The 16,175-nt window shown below is 35.6% G+C and overlaps 1 protein-coding gene across 15 annotated transcripts in view; it reads right to left on the bottom strand.

Annotated features, from left to right (window-relative positions):
• Nucleotides 1–8,429: 8,429 nt before the first annotated feature.
• The window catches only part of LOC136847367 (segment polarity protein dishevelled homolog DVL-3-like), a 106,013-nt gene continuing 98,267 nt past the window's right edge, over nt 8,430–16,175 (bottom strand). For 9 of the 15 annotated variants that reach the window (XM_067118988.1, XM_067118989.1, XM_067118990.1 and 6 more), the window contains 2 exons: nt 16,013–16,175; nt 8,430–11,599 (listed from right to left, as the gene is read on the bottom strand). The exon at nt 16,013–16,175 is cut by the window's right edge and continues 397 nt beyond it. In XM_067118988.1, the coding sequence (XP_066975089.1) occupies nt 16,028–16,175 (148 nt within the window). In that variant the 3' untranslated portion in view covers nt 8,430–11,599; nt 16,013–16,027. The remainder of the gene's footprint in view (nt 11,600–16,012) is intronic. The other 6 variants (XM_067118991.1, XM_067118987.1, XM_067118985.1 and 3 more) reach the window with 1 other exon arrangement.

Consider the following 16,175-nt stretch of genomic DNA (forward strand, 5'->3'; position numbering starts at 1 on the left):
TTGCCTGGTAACTAGCTGCTGAAATAGTTGAAATGAGATGACTGGTAATTTTCCATTATGGATGGGTAGTTTCTAATTTTTGCTGAATGTTACAGACAGGGGTTCTTATACTGACAGAGGATACAACAGCAGCAGCGATTGTCTTCTAACTACTTTCATTGCTTTGCAAAACAGGGCCCTATAATGTTTATAGACAATTAAGATTTCAATTACTCAATCTCAGCACCAAAGAGATATCCTTGTAGCATGATGCAAGAATCAAAAGTTCCTCAGACTGCCAGGGAACTGGGCATCCTATAAGCAGTCCCATGAATTTCAATGTATAGTGAACACCAGCAGTAAGGAGGCTCCAGAAGTATATCAGTTGCATTGTCTACTGCTGAATAATAATCAGCATCTCATTCAATGTCACATCTATAGATTTTCCCCAATTTGCTTACTCAGTTCACCATCTTTGAACAGTTAGCACAACAGTGTTAATTACAAAATCACTACTAATCCACTAATTACAAAATCACTACTAATTCACTACTAAGCCATCACCATTTATCTGCAAACTAAAATCAATGCTGCAATTATGGCTACAAATAGTTTAGCCTACAAATGAGAAAGTACCTATCAGGATATGACTGGAGTACAGAATTCAGGCCAAAGGCCAAGTGCTGAAACCTACAAGATCATTCAGCACTGAAAGGGAAATTGTCCGTAAGAAGGTTTGAAAGGTGTAACAGGAGGAGAACCTCACAGCTGCACTATGAAACAATTGTTAGAGAGGGTGGAAAGTCAGATGGAAGAAAGAGAATGTGAACGGAGGTACAGTAAAAGGAATGAAAGAGGTAGCAGCTGAGGGCTGAAAGGACACCACAAAGAACTTTAAGTAATGTCTACATTGCACAAAGTGAAGTGCACTGATGGCACTAACCCCTATGAGGTTCCGCTTTGTTATTTAGGCCTAATTCCCCATTTTCGTTTTGATTTGATGTCACATCTCTCCAATAGAGGATGTCTATTAAGTCAATGATAAGAAAAGTAGCCGAGTAAGCTAGTAATTAAGTCATTTCCTTTAGTAATTTTGGGACCTGTTCTTTTCTTATTATGAAATTTTACTGACAGTTTAGCATGTTTGGTTCTCATTTTGGAATGTTCTAAAATCCAACCTCTTTGACATCTTTGGTTGGTGGTGCTATGAGACCAAAGCAGCCACCTGCTCTGGAAAAGATTTATCAGTTATATCCTTGTTTGTCTCCAGTGACAGCTCAAGCAGGGGAGGGGGAGGGGCACGGTGAGTTGTCTTCACATGGGAAAAGAATGCCATCTGGGTCAACTTCTGGAAAGGCAGAAATATTAACATACTCCAGCTCACAATAACCAGCAACAGCAGGCTTCACCTCAGGATTAACTTTCATTGGTCCATCCACTGGAAATACAGAGGCACAAACTTCCATTGGTGCTCTCCCACTTAATGGGGAAACCATGTTCTCTCACTGAATGGGGAATGTGTTAACTAACCTTGTGACAAGTCTGAGAATTTATAGTTAAGGAGCTCCTCCTTGCAGAGTTATACTTTGCTTAACATGTGCTACTTCTAAAGCATTCAGGTGTTACTTTGGGTGGGGGTCTTTTATTGGATTCTCTGACATGTGTATATGTGGTATCATTCATGCCATGGCTCTTGTTTATTGCTTCCTCAATTAGTAACTTTAAACAACAACAGAAAGAGATGACAGTCCTGGTGTATTTCTGCTTCAAGCTCTCTACTGTGCTTCTTTAAATTCTTCTGCAATTCTTACAGCCTGGATTCCTCTCTTGTATATGTGAATGTTACAATACACTGATGAAGTATGCCACTCAGCATAGTGAATACACTGATGTTCTAAACTGCAGGATCCATGTTCTTCTTTACCATAGTTAATGGAAACAGTTGGTTTATGTTATCTTCCACAGCATTTTGTGATTTGAAAAATGTCATCAGTAAGCTTATATCCAGTGTAAAAGTACCTATTATATGAATTTGCTTTAAGGACTTCGGGACAATCTCATATCTGGCTTGTAATTTTAGTTTAATCTGCTCCAAAGTAATGATACTTTTAACTGATCAATCCTCACTGGATACAAGGGAGGAATCTTTTGCTGTCATCATTTTAGTCTTGCCAGTGTATGGTTTCTTTTCTGATCCTCAAGCTTAATCATAAAGCATGAGAGGATAAAAAAAGATATATATCAGATACATAGCTCTCTCCACTAACAAAAGTGAGAGCCAGCTCCTTAACTACCCAAAAGGGATGGCACCAACGTAATTAGTGTGGTTCAAGTGTAGGCCAAGCCTCTATGATTGGGCCAAGAGCAATATGTGAACATAATTACCCCCAGATAAAATACCAAGAGGTCTACCTTCAAAACCAACCCATAACCTTTGGTTCTATAAGACAACTCTAAAAGGTAATTCCATCCTTGAGTTAGCGATAGGAATAACCACACTGATATCTCCTAGTTCCTCGCTGGACGAATCGGTAGAGCTGTCGGCTAGCAATTTGCTAGGCCCGAGTTCAGGGGAATTTATTTCTGGTGATAGAAATTCATTTCTCAGTATAATGTGGTCAGACTCCACAACAAGCTGTAAGGTCCTGTTGCTAGGTAACCAACTGGTTCTTAGCCACGTAAAATAAATCTAATCCTTCAGGCCAGCCCTAGGAAAGCTGTTAATCAGCTCAGTGGTCTGGTTAAACTAAGGTATACTTAATCCCTTAGGTCAAAACATTTTCAGGTGGTTGATGATCTCAGCACAGCTCCCATTATCAGCTGCAATTATGAAGTCCAATCCCAACTATGCTAACTTTTCCTGTTTACCAGGCCAAAAAATTTAAATGAAAGTGGAAAGATCCACTTTTTATGCCATATCATATACTGTATAACATACAGTATAAAAGGAACATTAAATCCGAACAGAGATTTTTTCAACTGTAGCTACAAAGCGTGGATGCTTAACTAGCAGCTTGGTTTCTGTAAAAAGACCATGCAACTTATTAGGACCTACCACAGTTTGGTTGGAAAACCCAGCTTCACTGAAACACCAGCACCAAGGACTAAAAAAAGGATTTTGACAAAGGAAAAATCTATTTCTGGAGAGGGGCCCGTGTCACCGGTGAAATAGTCCATTCAGCACTTATTTCTAGGTAATTCCGTTTGCTAGATACCAGAGAAAGCTAAATGAAATGCTGGAGTTACTACCCCAGAGCGAGCTCCACTAGATGGAGTTATGGAAAAGGGTGAACTACAAAACACGGAACCTTATATAATTCCCAATGTCAAAAGTCCCCATGCAAAGCCCATGCACTACTCTCGCGGACTGTATACAAGGCAACCTAGCCGCATTCCATGTTAGCACCCACCTCACTAGAATGAAGTTTATCAAGGTAGGAGAGAATGAAAAAAGGGTGGGTCACGGGTGCTTCAGAAATAGATTTTTCCTTTGTCAAAATCCTTTTTCTGGATCGGGTCCCGTGTCACCAAGAGAAATAAACATCATTCTTATGCTATTAAAACTTAAATAGAAACGTTGAAAACTAGGAGAATTCTACCTAAACATTAGTAAGGTCCTCTAAGTTCATGTAATGAAAATTTTGGTCACCGTCTAAGATCATGAGTTAGAATAGCACCTGAATAGGTTTGTATTAAGAAAATACTTCCTGCCTAATAGCAGACCCAATGACAGTGCCCCCACTAAGAAGTTTAGAGTATACATACTCATATTTAAGTATGTAGCCTTCCATTTCAGATTATCTGAAATCACAATGCCTGACAACTAGAGAACTGTTGCATATGACGAAGTCACCCTTGTGTTGAAGCCGTCATCAGCCAGTCATCGAGGTATTTGTGCTGTCAGATTTTGTTATTGTGAGCCCAACAACTACCCCGATGTACATAAAGTCTGGGACAAACAATTGTTTGAATCTGTGGAATGGAGAAAAAATATCTATTTACTCTAGATACATTTGCTTGGTAGAGGTATTTGTTAGGTTGAGATATTATTTCCTGTACTTTAATGAAGCCTGGCTGTGAAGGAGACATGTGGATGTTTGGTTCAACCTATATAATTCCATGAAACACAATTCAAACAATGGATAGTCCTCATCATGGAGAATATTTTATGGATTCATTTTAGCAGTTGCCAAAAAGAGGAAGTAATACAAGCTATTTCATTCTACCACATACTCTGGAATACTTCTGGCAGTCTGCCTGAACTCTTCCAGATAATATATCAAACACTGAAGAAATGGGTGAAAAAATAAATTCTCATGAACTACAGTTTTTTTTAAATGCAATTGGCTCTGGCCGCAAGAAGGTATTGAAGAGGAAAAGAAAAGGAAACAAATACTTGCTAAAATTACATCAATACTGCTAAGGATTTCCCAATTTTTTAAAAACTGGTTTCAAAGATGTAGTTTACAAAACTTTCAGGGTTTATAAGTCACAACCTTGATTACAGCAATCACACAACAGCCACCCAGGAGCGGTAGAAGTATAGACTGGACAGTAAAAAAAAAAAAACAGTAAAAACTCTGACATACATTAACCATACCACAAGTCAGCTGCCTGGAAGTTATTCATGGTGTCACACAAGCTAACAATTATATAGGCTGGTAATCCTAATTAGTCCACAAATAAAATTAAGGCACATAATTATTAAATAGCAAAAGAAGTCACACAAATAAAATAAAATATAATGGCATATAATTACAGAACAAAACTACTTACTAAAATAAAAAAATTTTCAAAACTATTCAGTTCACTTTCCAGTACAAACCAATGTTTTACATAAACCAGCCTAAAGATGGAAGATCTGGTTAGATATAATTATTTTTTTACTAACTCTGTAAACAACACAGGTACAGAAGTAAGAACACTAATTCATTTCCTTCTGTAAAGGGTAACAAAGCTTAAACAGTAATTGCACAGTATCCAATTACAGTAGCTCACCAAGATAACAGATAAAAGCATCCGAGTCTACAACGATATAAAAGAAACTCTGATATATCATTGCATGTACACATGAATGTGTTTTTGCTATAAATTATATTTATACCCTGTACCCCTTACACTAAAATCCCATAACTTTAAATTTTAACAGCTCACTGCTGCCTAATTTAACAGTTCAAACAAAAATATACCTTAAATTATCATACTAAAACAATTTTATATCATTTCAAACAAAAATGCACCCCAAAACACCCAAAGTCATCTTACTTTACCCTCCTACAACTGTTACTATTAAGTATATACACCCCTAAAATGCTTATAACAATGATTTACTAATTTCAAAATATTAGCATTAATGTAAACACAGCAAAATATCTATTCAGTATAGTACAAATTAAATAAGTGTGTCTTACAGAAGTGTGACAACTAATTAAGTTACCCCTGTATACTTAAGTAGTATAGTCATTTTCTCTCGTAGTATTAAGTCGTTCCATTTTCCTTTTTGCTACAGAGGGTACATTTATATAAACAAACAGTACCCATAAAGTAAGATAAAAATCTTATCATTAATATAAACTGCAGGACAGTAAAAGCTTTAGCATAATTCTTAGAGTTGGAAGCAATGTAAATTAACACAGGAACAGTAACAGTAATGCAAGGGATGCTGGTAAGCAAATGGTGTAACACTAAGAGCGCCTGATTTGAAAAAACAGCTCAGCACTCAATCCAGAGGCGAAAACCCTCAAATCGATATTTCCATTTCATGATATACCACAGTCTGTTATCTCGGTGCACTACTGTACTGGTTTTTTAGAAGACAAGAAATGCTTGTCAAGAAGGAAAAACATCTGCTCTGACCTTTTATGTCAACATGAATTTTCATGTCATCACCATAGATTAATGTTTACAAGCAAACACCTCTGTCTAAGGTTACACCATGAAATGTAAAATTACTGGTGAAATCTGGCAAAATGGAAAAAGGGTTTCAAGTACCTATGCCAAAGACACTCAGTGGTAAAACCAAAAGAAGGTTTATCCTGAGGCATTAGTGGTTTAGATAAATTACTCCTACGTCCCAGAAGTCTAGACCTTTTATAATGATATAAAATAAAGGAAATGGAGAATTACCTAGTACAAAAGAAAATTAAACCATGACATCCAGAAAATCAGTCAGATTTAATACATGGTTCCAGATTGCAACTGAAGGCTACTAACAAGCAGATTAACAAAATATATTAAACTGCATACAACTTATATAATTCATTAATCTTAATCAAAGTTGACTGTACCCTTATTACAGTACAAAATGCTGATCACCAAAACTTCTTTATCATCAAATTTTTCTACACTTATTCCTCATATTTCACAGAAAGGTACACCACTCTCTGTGTGCCTTGCACTACAAGTGCTTTGTAGTGATCCTTTGACCCAATGTATGCAAAGTTTCTTTCTTGAAATTTTAATCCCTTCCCACTCAGTGTACCTGCCTACAGTCTTTCAATTTTACTTTGTTCCAATATATAGTTCTCACTCAAGGGCAAAACTGCCAAACAAGCCCTACAGTATTCTAAATGTGACTCTAGTCTCCTTTAACTATTTTGAATTAATAACCCAGCAAATGTAGCAGTGAGTCTTTTTGCTCTTTTAAATAACAAAAGTTTACTGTCAACACAGGCTCCTGCATTAAAAAGGCTGATGCATCAGGTAAGAAAGTATTTATGGTAACCAATAAACCTCTTGGGCATTTACTTGAAACATGCATCTACATTCACACTAAAGCTTGTTAAGTGACCATTTCTATACCTTAAGTTTTAAATATATAGGTTCTAATTTTAATATGAACTGGCCTGTCAAGATGTTAAGTGTACCAAGTGAATTCCATACTAACTGGTTTAAAGAAAGATTCTGTTATAAACACACTAATGAACAGTTGATTGTAAAATGCAAAATATATAAAAATAAAATTTTAGTTTTAACGATCATTTTGTTATCAGAATAAAGCAGATACTTCATAAAAGTATGTCAATATTCACAGAACTACTGTATATGCTCGTGTAACAGGAATCTCACGTATCGTGTGACCCCCCATTTTTTCACCGATAAAAATTATTTTATTATTATGTATCTCGTGCACCATGCGAGGTCCTTTTTTATCCCATCTTCTAGTTAAATAAGCTAAAAAAGTAAAAGAGAATGATAAAAGTACCGTTAGTAATGCTATACTCGTGTCAACATGTACAGCCATAAACAACCGAACGAGAAACAGCTTTTTTGCTATGAGCAACTGAATCGGATAACAACAGCTGTTTTGCTTGCATTCCAACCATCGTGTGACAGTAAATAATTACTGTATTTATGTTACAAATGATGTCACGTAGAACAGGACTAATATATTTTTACATTGCAGTACTGTATACCCTATTTGCTATGGTGATAAGATCGGTAAGGAAATATACTGCTAAATTTAAGCTGCAAGTTGTAGCTGAAGCTGAGGGAACATACAATGTTCCAGCTGTTAGTGACTATAAATCATCGTGCATCGGCAACATGGATGAATCTCCCCTAAACTTCCATATGCCATCAAAATCGATGGTAAATAAAGATGGAGAGAAAAGATTTTAATCAAAACTACTGGGGATGAAAGAACACATTTTACTGTTGTTTTAACGTGTATGGGAGACTGGACGAAAATTTCCCCCATGGTTATCTTTCAATGGAAACTGATGCCTAAACACAAAGTCCCAGATGGTATCATTGTTTCACAAAAACCTAAATAATGCAAATGGCACATGATCACTATGTTTGTATTTTATAACACAATAGTAATATGAGAATACTGTAGATACAATATTACTGGATATAGTGAAGTAAAGCATAACCTTTTAAAAGACCCATGGAAAAGACGCATCCTGTATTCGATGTGTTTGTACTTTGTAATACGATACTAATATGTGAATATTACATACGCTAATTTTATGTCTCAAGCATGATGTGACCCCCTTAAAATCAGCATCAAAATTAGGTCTTCAAAAGTTACGATAAACGAGTAGGTATGGTAATCCAAATCCCATCATAAACCACATCCAATGTATATTATGCAATCACATTTTAAAAGGGTGATCCCCTGTAAACAATCTTCAAAAACAATTCTACCAACTGCACAAGAGTAGGAAACAAAACTCACCAATTTCCTCTTGAGAGCTACGGCCTATACAGTAAGGACGCCTTGCTGTAAAGTTTTAAGAAAAGAAATATTGACTTTATTCCTTTAAATACAACCATTTTACATTCTGTTTTGCTTTCTAAAAGAAAAATAACAATATATGTTGTTAAAAAAACACGTGAAGTTTCTCTCTTCTGCACAGAACACACACTTGTACACTAAAACTAACTTTCCTAATCACAATTTAGGAATGGTGAAAAAAGGAAGGGTTAAGAAATAACACTTTAAATCCATGTTCAAGTAGTATATTTGACCTCTATGACTTACAATAATAAGAACCAGATTGGATCCCATCGAGCATAATCCATTATACGAAGCGAAACGAAAGGAGGAGACTCATGTACACAAATGTAACAACTGGCTTTAAAAGAAATCTTGAAATATAATTTTCAGTCTGAAAATTAAACATTCATTTGCTTTCATGTCTCCTGTTTTGTAGGTAATATGCAGCAAGTATGGTGCAATTTTTTCTTTTATCAAACAATTTGAGTTATAGTATACAGCATGTTCACAAGCCAGTGTTTCATAAGAAAATATCTATGTTGTATCTTTGACAGTTATAATGATTTTGGCCTCTTTCAAGTTTTGGAAGCTGTTCATGCTTGTTTCATAAAAAATGTATGAACAATGAAAAAAAAACGTTAAAGAGTTACTGCACTGTACATCTAAAAGTCCAGTTAAACATTAACCAATGACAAGAAAAACATCTTGGTAAACTGGCCCAAAGAAACAAAGTCTCTTGTTCCATATTTAAACTTTAAATTTTAAGGAACAAAAAATCACAATTAAATGGCAGAGATGAATAATGAACTCAGAGAACCCAAAACCCTGTATTTGGCAATGCATCACAGGCTGCAATGAAGACACTTTGGTAATTTCATAACACTACAGTATACAGTATATTGAATATATACAAGATATGGTGACTTCCAGCCCATTAGCATGATGAAAATCTTACCTGTTTTGTTAGCTGTTAAAAATGATAAAACATAGCTGCTATAAAAAAGGGGGTAATACCTTACATTACCAAAATTGGATTACAAACAAAAATATATATATTTATATATATATCATGTTTCAGCATACAAAGTTCCCTTTAATCGTCTACTGCATTTGTGCATCTGTAAGAGGAGTGAATCTCTGCCAAAATTCATCATATAAAGGGAAAAAATAGGAACTTATCAACCACAAGTATTTATGTAGAAAAATGAATTTAATAGTTGCAACTCGGCAAAATTGAAGAACAAAAAACAAACCAAATGCAGAATATTCCATCAAGCCAGAAATCCACCTGAACTGGCATCATCTAACATGTAGCTCCCCAATATAGCTCCAAGCCTCAAGGGAAAACAGGAAAAGAAGAGTAAAATATTCACAAAATGCTGCTTGTGCAACAGTCATCAAGCGACCAGAAAGGGGAAACCTGGATATGCCACTTACGGTTGAGTTTTCTTGTTCTGGATGGGAAGGAGAGATATTAAAGAGGCTGAAAGATGCTACATGAACTCTGCAAGTTTCAAGCTTACTTTCCATCTTGGCAGTATTCTGCCCGATGCAATTATACTTCCAGACACAATACTGTTCAAATATTTTATCACAGGTAATATTTCATTCAGTAATGGAAGTATAAAAATGACCTGAAATGTAAGACAGCCCAAATACAACTGAAATAAAACAATTTCAACCAAATGTTTCAACTTTTACAAATTATCTTGGACATAAAAAAATACTGAAAATAAAATTAAGTTACTTTTATCTTCGTACTTGGTTCATTAAAATGTAATATCCAACGAATTTACTCATGGAATCTGTTTAAAATATAGTTCACAATAGTGAACTGCATACCAGATCTATGCCTCACTCTCTTTAAAATACCATTACTGTACATACAATTTAAATAGCATTCCAAATTTGATTAATTGTTGAACAACGAATGTTTCGCAATTAATATATTACCTTAATAAGTTTCAAGTATTTTCCTCCTGAATACCGATACCTGCACTGAAGGAATCATAGCACAGCTGCATCTTTAGAAAGTATAGAAAACACTACACACGGCTATAGCCACTGCTACGGCACCAAAACCCCAAAGCAGAGGCTATGCATCCTTTGACAGTCATAATGTCTGAGGCCTTAATTTCCACCATCCACGATTATTTTGTATATTACAACAAAACGAGGATTAAGACAATATATGGTACCTAATGACGTGTCACTTTGATTCACAGAAAAACGCACAAGGAACTCCCTCTGATGGACCCAACAGAGTCTGATTATCATATCACGAGAATGAGCCTCAGTAATTAAGGGAAGGCTCTGAAGAGGTCTTCATGAAGGCTCAGTTCTGAGCAAGGCTCGTCATGGCTTTCAAAGAGCCTCGGTGCATCTTTGAGAAAGAGGCGCAGGGGGTTCTGACTCCACAACTTTTTGCAATATAAACTGTACAACACATATAAACAAAATGCTAATACAAACTTGCATAAACAGGAGTCAGAACAAGTCTCAAATCTGCTCCCTCCAAGAAATGGCTGCCACTGAAATTATTGCATAAGAATCTATGAAAATATCAAGCCTGGAAGTCACTTTTAATATGCATTATTTAGCATGGTTAAACCTGCTTTTACTTTTTGACACTATGCTGACATTCCCACCTGAAGCAAATCCAGATGGTCTGCCCGGTATTAACGACAAATGATGCTAACATGCACATCCTTTCGGTATTCACTTTCGACAGGCACAAGAGACGAAAGTTTATGAACAGTATTCATAACTTGGTTTAGTTATATTTTTCATTTTTTATATTTTTTGTAATAAACACTGGTCACTAAAGCAGCCAGAGGAGCACCATATCTTACATTTCATTTCTGGCTCTCGTACTGAAAATACCCCACCAACTTTCCCACTCGAATTATATAATGTACAAGTCATGTGTTCACTAACAGCTGACTTTGTCATTACCGTCCTTAAATCTGCGCTATTTGCATGATGGGCCAGTGATAAAGCTTACCAGTGTTATCTGTTGTCAAGCTTACCAATTTTCTCAGTAATTTTGCACATTTGCTAAACTTTCACAAACAGAAATCTCCATATCTCAGTAACCTGAATGCTGAATATTCTGTATATAAAACATATATTGCATATTCAACATACATTAATATCTTAATATTTTCCAATATCAATTTGGGTTCATTTTACATCAAAGCGCAAGAAGTCATGAGAAAAATATGGAGAGACTACCTTCAAAGCATCAAAGATCTCTTGAAAATTCACAGTCAGCTTCACACCTATAACACTGATGGATTACTTTTCACTGCAGGGTAAGCTCAGGTTCTGGGACTCCAACCCCTCTTGAGCATGACTAGCTGCGTTCGCTAAACTGATAGCCCTGGATGTCTTCCTCTGGAAACCAATGAAAAGTAAATCATATAGTATTCCAGCATATAATGAGACAATCATAATTTGCTTATCATACAAATAGTAATTTAGAAAGAATTAACTCTACTGGCCATCTGTAGCTGAAGGAAAATCTACGAAAGTACTGCTCTTGAAATGCAAATATTATTCATCACAAGCATATTCCTTTGACAAAACCTGAAATTAAAGCACAGCATTAAATAACCTTGATAATGCATTGCTCCGTCAAAATTGACAGAAGTCAGTATAGCAAACTGCTTTATGCACCACAATATCACACTTAAATAATATGCAAACAAACACTGCAATGCAAAGTAACAATTTTCATAGCAAATAAGCACGTAAAGCAAATAACTGAGTTGAACCACTGCAGAAACAATGTAAAATAATCATATCTTAAAACAGATACAAAACTTTAACTTTCACATGTCTAACACATAGTTAGCACTGACACATTAAGTACTGAACACCTGAAGAAAACAAGCAAAGTGGTGGTGGGATGACATGAGAAACACCTACTACCAAAGGCAAACCCTTTTACTATTTAACAGTTCACAGGTATCCATATTCCCATCACAGTCACAGGGCAGAACCAAAGGGTTAACTTATAAACTTCACTTATGCCATCTTCAGCTTCAACTTAATCTGAATCCCTTAACAATAGTATAATCAGACAACATTTGAACTCTTCAGCTTCCATTTTCCTCCAATACCTTATTCGTAGTATAATCAGACCATGGAGTCAACCTAACACCTTATATAGAAAAAATATAAATTCATAAGTTCTAGGATTAATCATAAGTACTGTACTGACTAACTTCAACCCTTTCTAAATTCCTTGTGAATATATTATTAATCACGTACTTAAATCAAAATAAGTAATATACTTAGCAAGCTGACTAAACGACGTACAAGATAAACCTGTTTCTTTGTAAATTATTTACTACTCTCACTCTTTCAACAGCACTAAAAGCTAGATTCCAATTTTTAAAATCAGAAATGGTGAGGGGACAGGGGTCAGATCCTACTTCACTTAGAACAAAAATTATCCACTGCCTTAGTGTTGTGCTTTGCTCTTCCTTTTCAATCTAGTAAGTTTTCATAATTTTATTGCTTTCTGCCTTTTAACATTTCATCCACTACTTCTGTCTCTCCCCATCTTATTTGGCTTTGCATAGCTCCAACCTTCATTCTCATTGAGGTAAAATCCTTTGGCTCATTCTAGGCCTCTATACGTAACAATATCATACAGATAATGAACTGACCCTAGAGGCCAACCTCTCTCACCATTGGCCTTGTGTAAGCAAGCAGAATGGAGATACCTACATTCTCACCCTTTAAATGGTAGCGGTAAACTAGCAATACCGCTAACAATAATCTATGAGGTCTCAGCTTTTTTTGATACCTGTATCAGCTTACTAATATTCATTTACCCCTTCTTTGCTTCACTTCTCCAACCTTTTCTCAACTTCTTGTTCTATCATTTGCATTTTCTATCATTTCCCAGCATCAAATTTTGCCTTACGAATCCAGAAATAACTCAATGGTCGGGTAAACTGATTTTGAAGGTGATGCCTTCATCTTACCAAAATTCTGCATTATACCTCTTCTATATGGTTTTAGTAGTGGCAGGTATATAAGCTAAACTTATTAAATACTACAACTAAAACAGCTGTTCTACCTATTTCATCACAGCTGAAAGCTTTTTCTGGAAGTATCCTCCTTTTATGTACTTCTAACCTCTGCCAGAAATCTGTCAGCATCATCTTCATCAGGAGAGAGATATTCTCCAGTTATTTTTAAAGTTTTGTGCCTAAATCAATTTCATTTACCATAAATGCTTTGACATCACTCAGCCTACTCGATGATTCAGCTAAGTCTCATAAACTGTGTGTTTATACTGGAATATGCTGTTATCCACTTCAGCTTGTTTTCCATTATGTTTCTAATCAAGAATTTACAGCTATTCCCATCTTCACTAAATATTTACCATTCACTATGACAGTAGCTTTTGCAGCTTAGAGAGACTGGGCAAAAGCAGCATAAGTATTACCTTTTTTCAACAATCCACTAATCTATGTTTTACTCTTGTACAGTCTAACCACAATGGCAACAGTCTCTCTTCATACCCAATGTTTATGATTTAAATTTTTCACTTAAAGAAGGTACTTTGAATACTTTTAGGCTTAGGATAATTACCGTCAACAACACCTTCGTGATTTGGGGCATTTTAATCGATACTTTGAAGGAACCCTAACAGGTGACAAAGCACACATTACATGTGCTTTGTTATTAATAAAAGATGAGAGGCAAAAACTGGAGAAAGGTAAAGCTACAGAAGCTGGAAAGCCAAGGAGGAAGAGACCAAAGGAAATATGTGGATTATAGCATGGGCAAAAACGGATACTGCAAATAAACCTTTCAGCGTCCACCAACAGTATTACATCTGATGCAATACTTTAGTACATTATGCTGTTTATCCATTATTATTATTCTATTACTTATTAATCTTAAGTAAACACATCTGTAAGTAGAAAGAAAGGACCACCAACTGCTTCAGATTTGCACAAGGTAAAAGTGCGTCATTTAACCGTGTACTTTGAATCAGGTTTTAATTAATTTCTGCTTATATCTTTTACTTTTTGGGAAAAAATTAAGATCCCTAACAAAAGTATGACCTATTCAAGGTTTTCATTAAACATGGTCTGGTATGGGTTTATCCCTACACTCCCCTAGATTCCTCTCTTCACTTTCTCATGTTCAATCCCTCCTTCCCTTTTATCACCTTAGGTTGTCGTAAACAATACATGTTTCCTTGCTCTCTTTTGCAATCTTATATAATACATTTGTGAGTTTTGTACCAAGTAACATCCAATCTAATACTTTCATTTCTGTAGTGCATAGATCCATCATTAACTTTCATTTCCATATTCAGCATTTTCAGTGCTGTTTACCCGCTTGTTTCCCTCTTCTTCCATAAATACTAACTTACTAAACATTATGCTCTTCAATTACTTGAACTGATGAAGGAAGGCAGCAGAGTTGAAAATAACAAGAAGGAAAGAATAGTTTTCATTTCAAAGTAATAGAGTTAGAGCCTATTAACCTACAAGTGCCAATATATGCAAGGTACGATTAGGCTACATACCACTGACTGAATATTGAACCACATACACATGAACACATGTAACTATAAAAATGGCTTTTCCCTTTACATGTACTTGCTCCTGGCAAGTTATATAATTATCATTATTAATGGTTTAACCGGATTACTGAGTTAGCCCTTAACTCTCACGGGCCTAACCTGAAGGGTTTTTTGTATCTTATTAAATTTAATACACTGTAACTCCTTAAAAAATATGATAACTGGATAAACTGAAAACGAAGACTGACAAAACTTCTGTCAAAGACTATAAATAAGGGATATTACTTCAATGTGGCATTCTTTTAGGGAATGAAGAATGCAACAATCCAAAAGTGGGCTTTAAAAACTAACAAATCACTAATAGAAACAGGCATGATTGATCTAGCCATTGTGATTGTAGCTCTCACTGCTTCATAAGCATTCTTATTTACTTTAGTGCCTACCACTACAAGGATCCAAAATATTGCAACATTTATCCTGGATACATACAATTTCTGGAATTGAACTTAATTTGTAGAGATTATTATATCAGTCATTTTTAGACACCTACAGCACTTCCAAAGTCACTAACAATTACACATTCCTGTGGTAGCATGATTTTAATATTCTTAACTGCTGACCATATCACTGAAAGTTCTGCTGAGAACAAGTTCTGCTGAGAACAGAGAGCAGAGAGAGAGAGAGAGAGAGAGATTAAAATTCTTAAATCCAGTTGACCTATCCACTTGCTGAAATCATACCAAACAAAATCATTGATCAACGGTTCCTTTCTTAAAATCAAAAGAATAAAGATTTGATTTCAACTGTTCCCGAACAGTCTCCACAAAGTCTACTTTCTAACTTACCTTTAGGAACCTAACTCTGAATCATATATAATATTCTAAATAGAGTATTAACTGTTAAGAAACTGATCACTTGAAAAGACAATTTACAGTAATTGCCATCTCATTATCTGAAATAAGAGAATTAGACCTTACATAACTGAAAACTGAAATTATAAACACCAATTCTACATTCATATAACTAATTTTCAGGGTGGTGAAATGAACTAACATCAATTCTGATTGGTACTGAACAGCTATCAAGTCATCAACTAATTCCACCATGCACAAAACTTCAACTACAACACTCACTGCAAAACAAATCCACACTTACTTTAGTAACTCTATAAACACTTAGGTTAATGGTGTCACACTTAAAATACGGAACTCGTCAAGGAGAAGGGTATCAAATAAACCAAAAAACATACTAACCAAACTAATAATGCTTCAAACAGAGTCAACAAAAAAGTTGCAGGGATTGTCCATAGCCAGGTTGAAGCTTGTGGTGCTTGCTGCCAGGTCAGGACTCATTTGCTCCACAGGACGGGAAGGTGGAGCCGGATGCGGGTGGCCGGATGAGGGTAAGACGGAATAT

The sequence above is a fragment of the Macrobrachium rosenbergii genome, chromosome 16 (assembly GCF_040412425.1).
Source record: "Macrobrachium rosenbergii isolate ZJJX-2024 chromosome 16, ASM4041242v1, whole genome shotgun sequence".
Taxonomy (NCBI): Eukaryota; Metazoa; Arthropoda; class Malacostraca; order Decapoda; family Palaemonidae; genus Macrobrachium; species Macrobrachium rosenbergii.